The 18,546-nt window shown below is 50.6% G+C and overlaps 1 protein-coding gene across 13 annotated transcripts in view; it reads right to left on the reverse strand.

Annotated features, from left to right (window-relative positions):
* Nucleotides 1-3,693: 3,693 nt before the first annotated feature.
* The window catches only part of ABCC6 (ATP binding cassette subfamily C member 6), a 73,624-nt gene continuing 58,771 nt past the window's right edge, over nt 3,694-18,546 (reverse strand). For 11 of the 13 annotated variants that reach the window (XM_077987148.1, XM_077987146.1, XM_077987145.1 and 8 more), the window contains 8 exons: nt 16,706-16,905; nt 15,146-15,272; nt 13,136-13,237; nt 11,432-11,578; nt 8,599-8,757; nt 8,355-8,521; nt 4,685-4,879; nt 3,694-4,364 (listed from right to left, as the gene is read on the reverse strand). In XM_077987148.1, coding sequence (XP_077843274.1) covers nt 4,256-4,364; nt 4,685-4,879; nt 8,355-8,521; nt 8,599-8,757; nt 11,432-11,578; nt 13,136-13,237; nt 15,146-15,272; nt 16,706-16,905 — 1,206 coding nt within the window. In that variant the 3' untranslated portion in view covers nt 3,694-4,255. Of the gene's footprint in view, nt 4,365-4,684; nt 4,880-8,354; nt 8,522-8,598; nt 8,758-9,560; nt 9,624-11,431; nt 11,579-13,135; nt 13,320-14,940; nt 15,273-16,705; nt 16,906-18,546 lie in introns of all 13 variants that reach the window. The other 2 variants (XM_077987143.1, XR_013412352.1) reach the window with 2 other exon arrangements.

The following is an 18,546-nucleotide window of genomic DNA, read 5'->3' on the forward strand; positions in this document are numbered from 1 at the left end:
AGTGTCTGGGTGCAGTGACTCATGTCTCAATGAAACTGTTGGCTTGCGTTAGGGACTGCGGAGTATGAAGTTGCCTAGTGAAAAGCCAGTAAGGTCATAACCATTAGAGTAGTTAGTATCGGCCGGGCATGGTGGCTCACATCGGAATGAAGTCACTGGCTTGCATTAGGAACCACGGAGTGTGAAGGTGCCCAGTGAAAACCTGGTGACATTGTGACTATTAGAATTAGCAGTATTGGCCAGATGCGGTGGCTCATGCCTGTACTCCCAGCACTTTGAGAGGTTGAGTTCAAAACCAACCTGCCTGAGGCCAAGAGTTCAAAACCAGCCTAGGCAACCTAGTGGAATTCCGTGATATAAAAACAGTTTTTGTTAAATTAGAAGTAGTTGAGGCTGGGCGCAGTGGCTCACGCCTGTAATCCCAGCACTTTGGGAGGCTGAGGCGGGTGGATTGCGTGGGGTCAGTAGTTCAAGGCCAGCCTGAACAACATGGTGAAACCCCGTCTCTACTAAAAACAAAAATTAATTGGGCATGGTGGCACACGCCTGTAGTCCCAGCTACTGGGGAGGCTGACAGAATTGCTTAAACCTGGGAGGTAAAGGCTGCAGTGAGCTGAAATCATGCCAGTGCACTCCAGCCTGGGTGACGGAGCGAGCTGAGGCTCCATTTCTAAAAAGTAGTTGGCTCTACCGGCGGGAATCTTAGTGTGGATGTGGGATATGTTTAGATCTCAAAGCCTGACCCTAAGTATTGAAGTCCCAGGTCAGATCCTAAGCAGTCCCCGAGAGCGCCACGTGGTATGCACCTGTGCCTGTGTCTTGGGGTGGGACAGCTGCGTGCTCGAGTGGAATCCGGGGCTGGGTACAAGTTTAATCCCCTTGATGAAGAGGAGGCAGAGGGAGGCATAACTCCTCATCCAGGTGAGTGGAAGTGCTGTGGAAGGAAGCTGTGTTTTGTACCTACTACGTGCTGGCCCTGGGCTCACTATAGAACTCTCCACATTGGAAAGGCTCCCGCGGGCCAGAGAGGTCTAAGGAGGGGGCTGGTGCTTCCCAGTGTTGACCTGTTCATCCGTCCTCATACCCGCCGTCAGATCCTACAGCAAATTTGTTTGATTTTCTGCCCAACACCCAGAATCTATCCACTCCCCATCCTCCCATTGCCACCCCGCTAGTCCCAGCCACCCCACCTTCTCCCTGCATCCCTATAACAGCTTCCACTGTGGTCTCCAGGCTTTTGCCCCCAGCGACACACACACACACACAATCACAGTGTCCTCAACCCGGTGGCTATAGTGACCTTATGAAAACATGCATTGGCTGGGTGCAGTGACTCCCCTGTAATCCCAGCACTTTGGGAGGCCAAGGCGGCGGATCACCTGAGGTCAGGAGTTCGAGACCAGCCTGACCAACATAGTGAAATTCTGTCTCTACTAAAAATACAAAAATTAGCCAGGTGTGCTGGCAAGTGCCTGTAATTCCATCTGCTTGGGAGGCTGAGGCACAAGAATTGCTTGAACTGGGAGGTGGAGGTTGCAGTGAGTCAAGATCGTGCCCCTGCACTCCAGCCTAGGAGACAGAGTGAGTGAAACTCTGTCTTAAAAAAAAAATTTTTTTTATTTTATTTTTTTTTAATTTTAAGAAAAAGAGGCAAGGTAGCCTGATGGTGAGGACATGGGCTCTGAAGCCAGACTGCTTGGGCAGAGACACCACTCATTCTGTCTGTTTTCTCATCTGTCAAAAGGGCCTGATGGTAGTACCTTCCTCATCCAAGTGTTCCAGTAAGGGGCCCAGTGAGGCGGCTTCCTCCTCTGGTCCACTGAATGAGTGTGTGGCTGGCGGGCATTTAGAGCAGTGTCAGGTACACGTAGTTACGTGTTTGCAGTGGTGAGATGGACAGTGGTGAGTTTTAGAGAGTCTACCGGGCGCAGGCACTGACCAGAGAGGAGGTCCACAGCCCTGCTGGATGGAATTCGTGTTCCACCCACCAGCCAGGCCCTGCTGGCAGGAGCCCATGGCAGGGGTATTAATGGCCTGGGCATCCCTGCTGGCGCGTCTCCAGGCTGCCGTGGTATGGGCCCGACAGCAGCCTCATTAGCAGGCTGGCAGGTGCTGGTTCCCACGTGCCGGCCGCCTGTGGCCCACCCTCTGCTCCCTGGCATGCAGCCTAGGAAAGAGGATCTGGTGGCCCTGGGTCATCCCAGGCTGAGTTTGCCCAGTGTCCACGTGACAGCCCCTGCCTGGGGTCACTCTGCAAGGCAGTCAGGTGGCTCAGCTCCAGGCAGAGAAAAGATGGGCTGCATCCGCCCTTCCACTCTCTAAAGGGCAAAGGTGCCCTGTGCAGTGACTTTGGTATTAGACCCAGAAGTAGATCCCCACTCTGTCCTTACTGGGTCACCTTGGCAAGTCATGTCAAGCCCTTGAGCCTCAGTTTCCTCACCTGTGAAATGGAGCTAGCCATAGGTAGTGGGTCCACAGCGCTGCAGGCATGACTAGGGGCAGGTGAACACTGCGGACTCCCTGCCTCACATTGAAGGTGGTAGAAGCTGCAGTTAGATCTAGATTTAGTTTACTCCACGCCAAAAGGGGCATCACAAAACCCTCTGTCAGGATGGGCATCAGAAAGTCCCATGACCTGATAGAGCTGGCTCTGTGTCCTTAAGAAAATGTGGCGTCCTTGTCCCGCCACCCTTGAGACCGGCAAAGCCACTGCCCGAGTATCTGTGGATGATGGATGGCAGCGGGGCAGGTTAGACCAGGGATTTTCAACCAAGTGGGTCTTTTTGTTTGGGGTTTTTACAGACAGTCTCGCTCTGTCACCCAGGCTGGAGTGCAGTGGTGTGATCTCGGCTTATTGCAACCTTCTCTGCCTGGGTTCAGGCGATTCTTCTGCCTCAGCCTCCAGAATAGCTGGGATTATAGGTGCCCGCCACCACGCCTGGCTAATTTTTGTATGTTTGGTAGAGCCAGGGTTTCACCATGTTGACCAGGCTGATTTGGAACTCCTGACCTCAAGTGATTCGCCTGCCTCGGCCTCCCAAAGCGCTGGGATTACAGACACGAGCCACCGCGCCCGGCCCAACCAGGTGGTTTGACCCCTCTGGGGACGTATGGCAGTGTCTGAAGATACTTTGTCACAAGTCTGGTGGTGGTAGAGGGAGGATGTTACTGGCATCTAGTGAAGAAGAGGCCAGGGCCGCTGCTGAGTGTCCTACGATGTGCAGGACGTCCCCACAGCACAGCACTGTCTGGCCCCACATGTCAGTAAGGTTCAGAAAGCCTGGGGGATTGCCTTCTCTGCTTCCACGAACACGTATCCATGTGTTGTGTTATTCTTGCTGCTGAGACTCCCTGGCGAGCATAAAGTTAGGATCAAGGGAGGTATCTGATGTCTCACGCCGCCCTTCCCAGCGATCTATGTGTGGCCTTAAGCTGAGCTACTTTAGACTTCGTTCCTCTTTTCTGGTTCCTGAAGCTGGTTTGATGAGTCCAGTATTAATATTCTGACCACTTTCAGAAACAGGTGTGAGGAGGCTGGGCACAGTGGCTCATGCCTGTAATCCCAGCACTTTGGGAGGCCGAGGTGTGATCAGAAAATGGTGGTGGCTATTCCGTATCCTCACCATAGTGTGGATTCACGAGCCTGCACGTGTGATAAAACTGCACGGGACAAAAAACACACAGACACACGAGTACAAGTAAAACGGGAAATCGAGCAAGATTGTTGTGTCAATGTCAATGCCCTGGCCGTGATGCTCTATATTAGAGTTTTGTAAGATGTTACCATTGGGAGAAACGGGGTAGCGAGTACACGAATCTATATTATTGTTTCTTTAACTGCATGTGAGTCTGGGATTATCCCAAAATAAAAGTGTTAATTTCTAAAAAGTACACACAGCATGGCAGTCCCCCCTCCCAGAGATCCTGAGTTAAGGGTCTAGCGGGGAGCCTGGGCATGTGCTTGAGTCCCCGACGTGAGTCCAGGGTACAGCGGGGCTGAGAGCCACTGTTGACATGGGCTGCAGGGTGGACAGGGCGAGATGGGCCCTGCTCGGGCAGACCTGCGTATTGCTGGGTCCTTCCGGCTCTGATGCTCTGTGATAATCCGCCACTTTCTCTGCCATTTCCTCCCAGAGAGCAAACACGGGTCTGGACTGAACGTCGCGTGGAGCTATCATTGACCCCGGGTCACTTCATCTCCAGCACTGCAGGCTCTGCGGGCTGGCCCGACGGGGGTACAGGTGAGGGTCTTGGGTCAGACCAGGCCTGACTCCTGGGCCAGCCTGTAAAACAGGCCCTTCTGGGCCAGCAGCTGGGCCGGACTGCCGCTCTCTGCCACCTGCCCCTTGTCCATGACCAGAACCCTGTGAGGGAGAGGGAGACAAAGAGGCTCTTTGGACACCAGCCCAGGCTCTCGGCAGCTGTGAGAGCCCAGTGTGTCTGCACTGAGGTTTTCTCCATAGAAGTCCTGCTTTCCGTGCAGCTCCCTGGCCCTCACAGCTGGGTTGGAGGCGTGTGCTGGGCGCATGTCCTTGGGCAGCCTTCCCGCTTGGCATGTGTTCCCGGGCATCGCTCCCACTCTGGCCCCATTCAGGGCCCTTCCAGCTCTAACTGGGACTGCCTCCGCTCACTTCCCCCACCGCTGCAGGGCTGCAACGAGGGCCGGCCGGGGCGGGGGCCTTACCGGGCACAGTCCATCACGGAACGCAGGCGGTGCGCGATGAGCAGCACAGTGCACTGTGCAAACCAGCTCCCGAGCGTGGCCTGCATCTGCAGCTCCGTGCCCGGGTCCACGGCGGCCGTAGCCTCGTCCAGGATGAGGATCTGGGTCTTCCGGAGAAGGGCACGTGCCAGACACAGGAGCTGTTTCTGGCCCACGCTGGGAACGATTGGGACAATTAGGTGGGATGTGTGTTTGTGGGCATGTGTAGATGTGCCCAGAAACAGGTCCCTGAAACCGTGCAGGAGCGAGGTCCTGTGTTTAGGCTTCCCCACACATGGGGTCTGCGGCCCCTACCTGCCGTCTTTGAGCAGGCTGACTGGTCATTCAAACCCTTTGTGTCTCAGATTCCCACCTGTGAAATGGCTACTTTCTTTTTTCTGTTTATGGCTATGTCTTTTTTTTTCTTTTTTCTTTTTTTATTTATTTTTTTGAGATGGAGTCTTGCTCTGTCACCCAGGCTGGCGTTTAACGGCATGATCTCAGCTCACTGCAACCTCCACCTCCTGGTTCAAGCGATTTTTCTGCCTCAGCCTCCCAAGTAGCTGGAATTACAGTCATGCGCCACCATACCCGGCTAATTTTTTGTATTTTTTAAGTAGAGATGGGGTTTCACCATGTTGGTCTGGCTGGTCTCAAACTCCTGACCTCAGGTGATCCACCCACCTTGGTCTCCCAAAGTGCTGGGATTACAGGCGTGAGCCACTGTTCCCTAGTAGTTCTATTTCTAGGTTTTTTGAGAAATCCTCATACTATTTTCCATAGTGACGGTACTAATTTACATTTCCTTCATCAGCGAAAGCACAGCTTTGACTTCAGTCATGCCCTTGCAAACGAACCTACAATGACTCCCCACTGCTTCGAGAATCAAATGTACAGTCTTCCTAAGACATTCAAGGCTGGTGTTGAGTGGGCCTTAAATGCAGAGTGTACAACACCTGGGTGGGATTCCAGGCATGATCCACCACGCCTGGCCTGTTTATGGCTGTTTCTAGTTCTATGTCTTCACCTTGTGCCAAACACATTCTAAGGGCTAATATATTGACTCAATCCTCATAATGTCCACAAAGTAGATATTATTGTTCTCCTCTTTGGAGGGAGGAGGACACAGATACACAGAAGCTCAGTGGCTTGACCAAGGTCTCAAGGCGGGTCTCCAGGTGGGTCCATAATTTGAACCCAAGTCCTCTGACCCCAGAGTCTGCGCTCCTAATGGATCCGTCCTCATTGAATTGTGAAGACACGGCACATAAAAGTGTGTGGGGTTGTCACAGAGTAAGCCCTGGGCACGAAGTAGCACCCTCTCATTACAGGTGGAGAAGTTGAGATTCCAGGTCGTGAGGCCAGTGAGCCCCTGACTCAGGTGGGAAGTGGTCCCTGGGGCCCCAGCATGTCTGTCTGGCACCGTAAGCCCTTCCATGAGACAGCGTCCCTTTAGATGATCAGAACCTACTATGGTCATGCAGGCGTTAGAGTGCCTGGATTTTGTCCGGACCTCACTACTTATAAGCCGTGTGACCCCAGGCAAGCCCCAGGCCTCCAATTCCAACTCTGTGAAATGACGTTATCAGGAGTGTGACTCAGGACTAAAATGAGTATTTACTGTTTCCTCTATGCCTGCTACTGTTTCAACAACTTTGTGCATATAATTCAATCCTTGCAAGGTAGTAAGTGCTCTTACTCCCACTTTACAGATGAGGAAACTGAAGCACAGGAGATAAGTAAGTTGCCCAAGATCCTACAGCTGGGGAGGCCTGGATTTGAGGCCAGGCAGTCTGTCAGCTATGTAGACTCTCACCCACCAAGGAATGCTGCTTTTCTAGTGCTTGAAATTATTTGCTACCACAAGCACTTCTGACACCCTCAGGGTCAGAGGGGTTTATAAACCCAGAACACCTTGGTTTGGTTTGGTTTTTTGGGGGGTTTTGAGACAGAGTCTTGCTCTGTCGCCCAAGCTGGACTTCTGTATGTAGCACCATCTCAGCTCACTGCAACTTCTGCCCCCCCGGTTCAAGCAATTCTCAGTGTCTCAGCCTCCCGAGTACCTGGGATTACAGGCATGCACCACCACACCTGGCTAATTTTTGTATTTTTAGTAGAGACAGGGCTTCACCATACTGGTCAGGTTGGTCTCAAACTCCTGACCTCAGGTGACCCACCTGCCTCGGCTTCCCACAGTGCTGGGATTACAGGTGTGAGCCACCGTGCCCGGCTACCTTGTTTTTTTAAAAGGCATGTACCTGTACACCTATGTTCATAGTGGCATTATTCAAAATGGCCAAGAGGTGGAAACAGCCTGGATATCTACTGGCAGATAAATGGATAAGCAAAATGTGGTCTATCCATGGAGTGGAAAGTTATCCAGCCTTAAAAAGGTAGAGAATCTGACACATGCTACAATGCGGATGAACCTTGAGGACATCATGCTATGTGAAATAAGCCAGTCACAAAAGGACAGATACTGTGATTCTGCTTCTATGCAGGGTCTAGAGTAGTCACGCTCATAGAGACAGAAAGGAGAATGCTGGTGACCAGGGGCTGGGGGAGGGGGACAAGGAGGGTTAGGGTTGCATGGGAACAGAGTTTTAGTTTCGTTATATAACAGTGTGAATGTACCTAACACTATAGAAACTATACACTGAAAAATGAGTGAGATGGGCCCGGCGTGGCAGCTCACACCTGCAATCCCAGCACTTTGGGAGGCCTATGCAAGTTCAAGTGCAGCCTGGGCAACATGGTGAAACCCTGTCTCTACAAAAAATAAAAAGATAAGCTGGCCGTGGCGGCTCACACCTGTAATCCCAGCTACTCGGGAGGCTGAGGTGGGAGGAACGCTTGAGTCTGGGAGGTGGAGGTTGCAGGGAGCTGAGACCTCACCACTGCACTCCAGCCTGGATGACAGAGCCAGATCCTGTCTCAAAAAAAAAAAAAAAAAAAATTTGAGATAGTAAATTTTGTGTGTATTTTTCCACACAACTTTTTGTTGTTGTTGAGATGGAGCCCAGGCTGGAGTGCAGAGGCGCAATATCGGCTCACTGCAACCTTCACCTCCCTGGCTCAAGTTTTCCTCCCATCTCAGCCTCCAAAGTAACTAGGACTACAGGCGCGTGCCACCATACCTGGCTAATACTGTTTTCCATAGAAGCTCTTGCTATGTTGCCCAAGCTAGTCTCGAACTCCTGGACTCCCTCAGCCTCCCAAAGTGCTGGGATTACAGGCATGAGTCACTGCACCCAGCCCACACTTCACATTTACCAAAAAAAAAAAAAAAAAAAAATTCCTGTTACTTATAGCCCCAGTGAGTGGTGGGGTTACCACCCACTATCAAACAATATTTTCAGAGCAAAATAAATACTGAGCAAGAGTAATAAAGGCTATCAGCAGCCCTGTGTCAGTTGAGGTTGGGTTTTGCCACCAAATAAATATAGAAGGCTAATTTAATTTGGGGTGGGAAATCTTAGTATTCAGAGACTGTGTCAGAGCTTGAAATTGCCGATAAGACACATGTGGTTATTAATATAACAGAGTGATAATCCTACTGGGGAAGGCATTTCCTGAGGGCACTTGGGGAGGGCATGGCCATCCCCCCTTCCTCTCCCGCCTGCAAGTCCCGGCCACAGTGGGATGACCATACCTCAGGTCTTCGCCTTGGTCGGCACACTTGTACTGCAGCTGGCCGGGCAGGCTGGCCACCAAGGCTTTGAGCTGCACAGTCTCCAGGGCTGCCCAGATAGCCTCGTCCGAGTGCTCCTGCAGCAGGTCAAGGTTCATCCGTAGAGAGCCAGGGAACAGGATGGGGTCCTGCGGGGGAGGGGCGGTGGGTCAGAGCAGGGCCCCACCATGCCTCCCACCTTTGCCCACCCTTCCACCATCCTCACCTGGGGGATGATGCTGATCCTGGAGCGCAGTGTGTGCAGCCCCACGTGGGCAATGGGGACCCCGTCGATCCAGATCCCGCCCTCAGCTGCCTCCTGGAGCCGCAGCAGCCCACTGGCCAGGGAGGACTTCCCGGCCCCTGTCCTGCCAACGATGCCCACCTGCCCAGGGTTGGGAGGAAAGGCCTGCTCTGACCAGAGGGCTCCTGGGCATTTATTGGGGAGATGTTTCCACTGCACCCGAGATCTGTCTGTCCATCCCTCATTGTGTAAAGGTCGACCTTCCATCTCTCTATCTTTCCATCCGTCTACCTTTCTATATATCCACCCATCAGTCCATCCAGTCTTCCATCGGCGTTCTTCTCTATCTTCCCCTTATCCCGATGTCTCTCTCCCATCTTTCTCCCCGCCCTTCCTTCAGTTCCTCCATCTTTCCTCATCCTTCTATTTACACCTCTCCATCATCTCTTGTCCTTTCTTCCACTGCATCCCGTCCATCTGTCTGCCCATCCATCCCTCCATCCATCCATCTCTTATCCTTTTTTTCCACCCCATTCCCCCATCCACCCACCCATCCATCCATCCATCCTTCCATCATCCCTCCTCAATCCCATCCCTCCATCTGTCATTCTTCCATCCCACTCCATTCATCCATCCATTCATCTGTCTATCCATCTCTCGTTTCTTCTTCCCTATTCATCCATCAATTCACTAATCCTTTCATTCATTTATTTTTTCTCCCATCCATCCATCCAGTCCCTCCTTCCCTCATCCATCCCTCCATTCATCCTCCATCCTATCCATGTGTTCATTCTCTTATCCATCTCCCATTCTGTTATCCACCCTCCATCCTTCTCTCTCTTGCTACTGTTGCATCCTCAGTGTCTGACACATGCTGTGGGTTCAACATTATTTGCTTAATTCATGAATGAAACATGTGGGTCACCTCACTGTATGCCAGGCGCATGTTTAGGCCCTGGAAGTATAGAAATTAAAGAGTCCTTGCTCCAGTGTGCCCGCCATCTGGTCTAGGAAAGAGTGCGGTTGAGTAAATGTAATACAGTGTGATGAACAATGCTATTTATTTTATTTATTTACTTATTTTTGAGATAGAGTCTTGCTCTGTCACCCAGGCTGGAGTTCAGTGGTGCGATTTCGGTTCACTGCAACCTCCACCTCCCAGGGTCAAGCAGTTGTCCTGCTTCAGCCTCCCAAGTAGCTGGGACTACAGGTGCCCGCCACCATGCTCGGCTAATTTTTGTATTTGTAGTAGAGACGGTGTTAACACCATGTTGGCCAGGCTGGTCTCAAACTCCTGACCTCAGGTGATCAACCCACCTTGGCCTCCCAAAGTGCTGGGATTGCAGGTATAAGCCATGGCACCCAGCCAACAATGCTGTTTGTTATCAGCTCTGGACCTCTGGCAATTCAGGGAAGCAAGGTGGTGCTGCTCATGCTGCCTGGGATTTGATAGAGGTAATAAGAGAAGACCTCATGGATGGCAGCTTGAAGGATGAATAGGAGTTCAAGGAAGGGGAACACTGCAGGTGAACCGCACTAAGTGGGTTTCCGGAACTGGAAGCTCATGGAGCTCACAGCACCATGTGTCCCCCTGGCCAAGAGGCAGCTGCTCCACAATGTTGGCTAAGCCCTGGCAGAGCAATGAGTGATGGCGGGGGATGGGCAGGGCCTGGGGTGGGCAGAGCCTTGAATGCCAAGCTCCAGAATTCAGACTTTACCCCAAGGGAAGCTGGAACTAGTAGAAGGTTTTGAGCAGGGGAATGACATGCAGTGTCATTCATGCTGATACAGGTCAGGATGGCTGGGCACGGTGGTTCATGCCTGTAGTCTCAGCACTTTGGGAGGCTGAGGGGGGTGACTGAGGGCAGGAGCTTGAGACCAGCCTGGCCAACATGGTGAAACCCCGTCTCTACTAAAAATACAAAAATTAGCCAGGTATAGTGGTGCGCACCTGTAATCCCAGCTACTCAGGAGGCTGAGGCAGGAGAATCGCTTGAATCTGGGAGGCGGAGGTTGCAGTGAGCTAAGATCATAGCACTGCACTCCAGCCTGGGCAACAGAGTGAGACTCTGTCTAAAAAAAAATATCTATATCTACATCTATATCTATATCTATATCTATATATCTATATCTCACAGGAGAGCAGACTGGAGCTGGTGAGACAGGATCCACTGTTTATTAGGGGACAAGGAGGAAGCCTCTGTAGGTTCAGAGAGAGGGAAGAAAGGGATCAGTGAAGGGGCTTGATGAGGCATCTGTAAAATGGGATAGTACTAGCACCTCCCTTATGGGGTTGTTGTGAGAGTGAAAATGCAAATAATAAAAGCATTAGTAAACATTTCTGGAGCACTTTCCATGAGCTAAGCATGTTCTATGTGTTAAACTTCACAACAACTCAAAGATCAATATTACCAGTCCCAATTTACAGATGGGAAAACTGAGACTGAGCTATGAAGTGTTTTTCCCAACGTCTCCCACCCCAAAGCAAATACCCCGTTTGTGCAAACTGGAAAATGTACTTGGAGCATTTAACACACTGCCCAGCACATATTAGGAGCTGGGTTAACATTAAAGGAAGAAGGAAGTCAGGGAGTTGCTTCCTCATCTGGGGACACCACGGTGGATGAGGCAGTCACCAGACGGAAGCAGGTTTGGGGAAGGCGAGGAGTTCGTTTTAGGGGGTAATGGGTCTGAAAGCTAGGGGACCTGAGTTGGGGACATTGTGAAGGTGGCTGGTGCCCAGGGTTTAGGGCCTTGCCCCTGGAGTCCTTTGGCCTGAACTCCGTGAAGAGGACATTGTGAGAGAACCACTCACCTTCTCTCCTGCGTGGATCTTGAAGGACACGCCCTGCACAGCCAGCGGGAGCTCAGGTCGGTATCTTAGCCCAAAGTCCCGGAACTCAATCTGCCCGCCATGAGGCCAGGGGGGCTGAGCTGCACATGTGGGCAGCCTCCAGGGAGCCTGGAGCAGGAGGGGAAACTGAGTCAGAGGAGCCTTCCTCTAAGACTTCACACAAGGTGGCCCACCTTTCTCAGCTTCAGTTTTCTCTTCTGCAAAATGGACATATGTATTGCAATTTTACAGGGTTGTTACGGGAATCCAACAAGAGAGGGCATGGACTATGTCAATGCTAAAAACAGATGGTGGTGGCTACTTTTAGTCTATTTTATTATTATTGTTAGCCACTGTTTATTATAAAATCATCTCTTTTTCTACAGTGGGAGCAGACATTTCTCTCTGTCTTTGCGAAAGGACGTGGCGGTGCAGCAGAAAGACCAATGCTGCCTTTTGCTATTCCTGTCATCTTGAACAGATCATTCTACCCTCTTGAGTCTTGGTTTTCCAATCTGGGAAATAGGGTTAATAAGAGCAGTGGACATGTATTGAGTGTTTGCAATGGACTAGAGACTCTACTAAATCATTTATTTGCAGGATCTCATTTGAACCTCCCAGTAAACTCAATGCTGTTATGTTACTGTTACTGCTATACTGCTGTTCTCATCCTTTCTTCCACCCCATCCCATCCATCCATTCATCCATCCATCTCTTATCCTTTTTCCACCCCATCCCACCCATCCATCTATCCGTCCATTTATCTGTCTATCTATCTCCAATCCCATCCCTCCATCTCTCATTCTTCCGCCCCATTCCATCCATCCATCCATCCATCCATCCATCCATCCATCCATCCATCCATCTATCCATCTATCATCATTTCTTCTACCCTATTCATTAATCAGTTCTTCCCTGTTCTGTTACTGTAATGTTACTGTTATGTTGCTCTCACACTGTATCATGTTGCTGTTTTGTTACCATTGCATTTCTATGTTGCTGTTTTGTCCTTATAATGCTACTATAATGTCGCTGTTTTGTTACTGTTACATTGCCGTGTTGCTCTTCTGTTACTATATTAAAGCCATGTTGCTGGGATGTTGCTGTCCTGTTATGATGTTGCTGTTGTGTTTCTATTACATTGCCATGTTGCTGTTCGGTTTCTATCATGTTGCTAAAATGTTGCTATTATGTTACTATTGCATTGCTATGTTGTGGTTGTGTTGCCGGAATGTTACCATCATGTTACTATCATGACTCTGTTATATTACCATTACACTGCTCTGTTGCTGTTCTGGTACTGTAATATTGTGGTTATGTTGCTGTTACATTACTGTTACATTGCTGTTGTGTTCTGGAATATTGCCGTTGTGTTACTATCGTGTTGCAGCTATGCTGCTGTTGCAATGCTGTTCCTCATGGTCCCCTGCCACTCCCATAGGTGACCTGCTTTCCTCAAGCTCAGAAGCAAAGGAACCAAGATTTGGCCTGGCTCCAGACCTTATGCTCCTAACCATTGCTGTCACCCTGTCTGTGACTCTGACCTATAGAGGTAGGGATTGAGTCAGGGGAGAAGAGGGTACAAACTCCAAAGCCTGGAGCAGATGTCAACAGGGACCCGTTGCCGCCCCCCACCAACAACAATATGTCCGTGCTGGGACCCCCTCGCCACCTCCCGCCCATCACCTCCTTGGGCGTCCAGGCATAGTCCTGCATCCGCTCCACTGACACGATGCTGTTCTCTAGGTCTGTCCAGTTGCGAACAACCCACTGCAGTGTCTGGGTCACCTGGTGCAAGAAAGCATCTCCGGCTGGGTTCGGCAAGGCCACTTGAGGGCTTGCAACAGCCCCGCTGGTTCCCCAACCTTTTCTGCGAGGCCAGACCCAGGGGAGTAAAGAAGGGAGGCAGGAATGGGGCAGTCTGAGGACCTGGGCCCAGGGGATTGGGATTTGGATGCAACCAACAGGTCCCTCCCTTTCTTCAGTAGAGCCAGGGCATGCAAAGCAAAAAGCAGTCCTCAGACATCAGCCTGTACAAACTGGCTTGATGTAGGTGAGACAGGATCAGAGAGGGTATGTGGCCCTCCCAAGGACACCCAGCAGGACCCAGGCCCGCTGATTCCATTCTGACAGTTTCCCCACAGCAACTGGTGGCCACCAATTTCCCGTGACACTTGGAACCATTCCAAGCTCCTCCCTATGAACCATTACTGGCTCTAGTCCTGTCATCCCATCCCCAACCTTGTCTCCCAGCATCCCTGCCTTCACCCACCCTCTCTGGCCACACCCGCCTTCCTGCTGTTCCTCTAACACACCAGGTATAAACCTTCAATTCCCAGGCCTCACTTCCTCCTAAGTCACCTCCTCAGAGAGGCCTTTCTGGATGCAGGAGGAAAATGCCTCCACCGCCACCCAACATGCTCCGGCCTCTTACTTCATCCTGAAGCTTAGCAGCCTTGACTGTAAAATGAGGATAATAACAGCGCCTCTCTGATGGGGTTGTAGGCAGCATTAAGTGAGTTAATATTTATAAAGTTCTCATGCACAGTGGCTCATGCCTCTAATCCCAGCTTTTTTGAAGCTAAGGTGGGAAGACTGTTTGAACCCAGGAGTTGGAGGCTGCAGTGGGCTGTGATCACAGCACTGCACTCCAGTCTGGGTCAAAACAGCCGGGCATGGTAGCTCACACCTATAATCTCAGCATTTTGGGAGGCTGAGGCAGGCAGACCACTTGAACCTAGAGTTTGAGACCAGGTTGGGCAACATGGCGAAACTGTTTCTACCAAAAAAAAAAAAAAAAAAAAAAATTAGCCAGGCATGGTGGTGCACGCCTATAGGCCCAGCTAATTGGGAAAGTGAGGTGGGAGAATCCCTTGGGCCTGGAGATGGAGGCTGAAGTGAGCCAAGATCACGCCACTGCACTCAAGCCTGGGCAACAAAATGAGATCCTGTCTCAAACAGCAACAACAACAAACCAAAATGAACAAAAATGTATAGAGCTCTTAGAATAATGTCTCCTCCATAACAAATGCTTATGAATGTATATATATATTTTTTCATAGATGTCATGAACTGACATTACATACTGTTATTAATAGTTAACAAAAAGTGGCCAGGTGTGGTGGCTCATGCCTGTAATCCCAGCACTTTGGGAGGCTAAGGTGGGTGGATCAGTTGAGCTCAGGAGTTGAAGACCAGCCTGGCCAACATGGCAAAACCCCATCTCTACTAAAAATACTAAAAAAATTAGCCAGGCATAGTGGCTCACGCCTGTAATTCCAGCAACTTGGGAGGCTGAGGCATAAGAATCGCTTGAACCCAGGAGGCAGAGGTTGCAGTGAGCCGAGATTGCACCACTGCACTCCAGCCTGAGTAAAAGAGAGAGACTCTGTCTTCAAAACAAAAGTTAACAATGCACTAGAAATGTCCTCCACAGGATATGCTTTGTCTCAACTAGTCTTTATAGCATCAGAAGTGATGGGATTACTGGCCTGTTTTTTCAAGGAGCACGCTGAGACTCCACGAGGAAAGATTTTGCCCAAGGTTGCAAGTTCACCTCAGCTGAGTCCCTCGGCGGAGGGACTCCAGACACCTTGGTGGTTTGGACACAGGGTCTTCGAGGGTCCTACTAGCAGAGGTCTGATGGTCTCTGCCTCTGTCTGTCCCTCAAGCCCAGTTTGGGGGCATGGAGAGTACCTGGAGGGCAGCAGAGACAGAGAAGCCCACGAGGCCGGCGCTGAGGTGGGCTTTGCTCAGCACAGCACACGTGGCAGCCGCAAACACCAGGCCATTCCCCAGGAGCTCCACATTGGCCGCAAGCCACCTGCAAAGGGAGGCGACAGCAGGGTGAGTGGGTACTCTCGTCTGCAGGGAGATGCTTCTCTGGGCACAAGGACTGGTCATCACACCTGCTTTGTACCCACAGGGGTCCCAGCAATAGGCTCCACATGCAAGGCCCCACGCAGGCTCAGGGAGTAGAGGACGATGACACTATCCTGTCTCAACTGAGCCCAGCTTAGGGTCTGGGGTACAATGGGTGTTCCGTAGAGCTTCCCTGTGTGGCTGCTTTTCTGTCCCTGGAATTTGCCAAGCCATGTCCACCTGCCATTCCCCTGCCGTGACCCCGTGGCCTCCATGGATTGACTCTGTGTCCCCACCCACATCTCATCTCGAATTGTAATCCCCACGTGTGGAGGGAGGGATCTGGTGGGAGGTGACTGGATCGTGGGGGCAGTTTTCCCCATGTTGTTCTCATGATAGTGAATTCTCACGAGATCATATGGCGTAAAAGGGGGTGGCAGTTCCCACCTCGCACACTCTCTCTCCTGCTGCCATGTAAGATGTGCCTTGCTTCCCTTTCCACCATGATTGTAAGTTTCCTGAGGCGTCCCCAGCCACGTGAAACTGTGAATCAATTAAACCTTCCTTTCTTTATAAATTACCCAGTCTCAGGTAGTTCTTTATAGCAGTGTGAAGACGGACTAATACACAGCCCCAGCTGGCTGGGGACCCGAGATGAAAGGAAAAAGGACTTCACATGTATTGAGTGCCTAGTTTGTACTTAACCCTCTCCACACTCTGGTACCACAATGCTTTGATTCAAATCCTGGCTCTGCCAGCATTAGCTGGGTGAACTTGAACAAGTTTCCAAACCTCTCTGTGCCTAGGATTTATCATCTATAAAACAGTTTCGGCCTGTCAAAACTGTTAGCAGAATTAAATAAATTAATCTACATAGATTGCTCAGAACAGTGCCAGGCATGCAATAAGCATGTTATAAGTCTTACCTATGAGTGTATTTAATCCTCATATCCACTACATGAGCATGATCCCAGTTTGACAAATGAAGCTCAGAGAGGTTATGTAACTTGCCTGAAATCAACCAACTGGTAAGTGGCAGAGCTGGGATTTGAATCTGTGTCTATTTGTGCTTAAAGCTTATGTTTTGTTCTTGCTTAGTACCTAAAGATGGCTGAGGATGCTTATATGGCTGCTTTATCACCAAGGCAAAAGAGGCTGATCCAGTTGCCTGGCAAAAGAAGCTTCTTCCTGTACCCCCTGCCCACCTGCTGTTGAGAATCTCTCGGTCATGTTCCATCTGCCCACAGTGAGAACCGATAGACTGCCTGTGGGATCTAGCCTCAACTATGTCCCTGACTCTCTGAGTGACCTCTCTAGCCATACAATATGACCTCAGGTCTCACCCTCTAAGGATATGGACGAATTACAAGTCATCTCTGCCCTGGCTCTTCCTACCTGTCAGCCACCAGTCGTGGGAAACTGATCCTCTGGCTTTCATCTACGCGAGCATTGTTCTGAGCCACAAACAGAGCCTGGGTTCGGAACGCCCGGACCACGGTGCTGCCCTGGAACGTCTCAGCCATGTGGGAGCAGACAGATGAGTAGCTGGCTGACTCCAAGCGTCTCAGCTGGCATGAGCTAACCACATACAGGCTCTGAGAAGGATGGATGGGAGAGGGGAGAGGAGAAGCCACAGACATAGAGAGGTAGTTTCCAGAAGCACAAAGAGCCCCAAGTACAGGATTCCAGACTAGGATCTGTTACCAGCTTGCTATGTGACCTTGGGGTAGTTGCTTGACCTCTCTGGGTTCTCATTTCCTTGCAGAATCAGAGTTCTATGGTTTTTTTGAAAATCACCTGGGAAGCTTCAAAAACCTCTAATGCCCCACCCCAGAATGACTGAATCAGAATCTCTGGCAAAGTCACCTTGACTTTGGTGCTGTTTAAATAGCCTTCCAGATGATTCTAATGGACAGCCAGGGTTGAGAAACCACCATTTAGTTTAAGTGTCTCACTTCCCAGCACTGAGGTCGACTACTTCATTTAGGGCTGGTCATTGGGAGAACAAAACTGTAAGGGGCAGTGAAGGCAGTTGGCCAAGTCAGTTTCACTCATATAACCCAAGGGTTACGTGCCAGGTGATGCACAGGAAATATGTGTTACTTGGTTTGCAGCTGCAGGTTGGGTGCAGCTGGCAGACAGGCAGGCAGGGAGGAACTGAATTTGCTGAACACCCAACTGTGTGTGCCAGACTTTTTACACAGTGTCTCATTCATTGCAGAGTGAGCATTCGCGTCATTCACCAGTTAGTGGTGAGAACATCCGAGGCTCGGGGGATTCAGCAGCTGTCCTGAGAGCCACAGTAAGTGACAGAGCCTGGATTTCTCTTGACTACAAAGCTTGAGACAGAAACAGCCCATCCTCGGAGTCAAGTGAACTTAGAGAAGACCTGGGACAGTTGTCGGGGACGCGGTAGCCATGGGTTTTGGTTTTTGTTTTTTGAGATGGAGTCTCACTCTGTCGCCCAGGCTGGAGTACAGTGGCACAATCTCAGCTTGCTGCAACCTCTGCCTCCCGGGCTCAAGCAATCCTCCCGCCTCAGCCTCCCAAGAAGGTGGGATTACAAGCATGCACCACCGTCCTGGCTAATTTTTTGTATTTTTAGTAGAGACGGGGTTTTGCCATGTTGACCATGCTGGTCTCGAACTCCTGACCTCAAGTGATCCGCCCACCTCAGCCTCCCAAAGTGCCGTGATTAGAGGTGTGAGCCACCATGCCTAGCCCTAGCCATGGTTTTTATCTGACTACCATGTTTTCTTCTGCTCTACTTCTGGTTTCCTGTAGGAAAGGGCTGGGTTGAGGTGCTGTCAATCATGGGATCTGATCAGAGAGATGGTCACATGATGCATCCTAGCCTACCAGAGTCTACTATCCATTCAGTTACTATGATGAGTTCAGAGATGGACACATGATCCACAAAGGGCCAATCAGAACCTTCCCTGGGATTAATATATGACTACTGAGCTGGAGAAATGTTTTTTGCATGTTGAGTTGCTAAGGTGAGATGATATGGCTAGTGGCCATCAGACCTGCCCCGGAAAGAGAGCATATACAAAATTAGACCAAACAGAGGTAAGCCAGTGGTTCCTAAACATTTGTGTGCATCAGAATTACTTGGAGGGTTAATTAAAACCTAGATTCACGGGCTGAACCACATAGTATCTGAGTCAGCAGTCTTGGGCTGAGGCCTAAGAACGTACATTGCTAACTAGTCCCCAGGTGATACTACTGCTGGT

Source organism: Macaca mulatta, chromosome 20 (assembly GCF_049350105.2).
Source record: "Macaca mulatta isolate MMU2019108-1 chromosome 20, T2T-MMU8v2.0, whole genome shotgun sequence".
NCBI classification, from domain to species: domain Eukaryota; kingdom Metazoa; phylum Chordata; class Mammalia; order Primates; family Cercopithecidae; genus Macaca; species Macaca mulatta.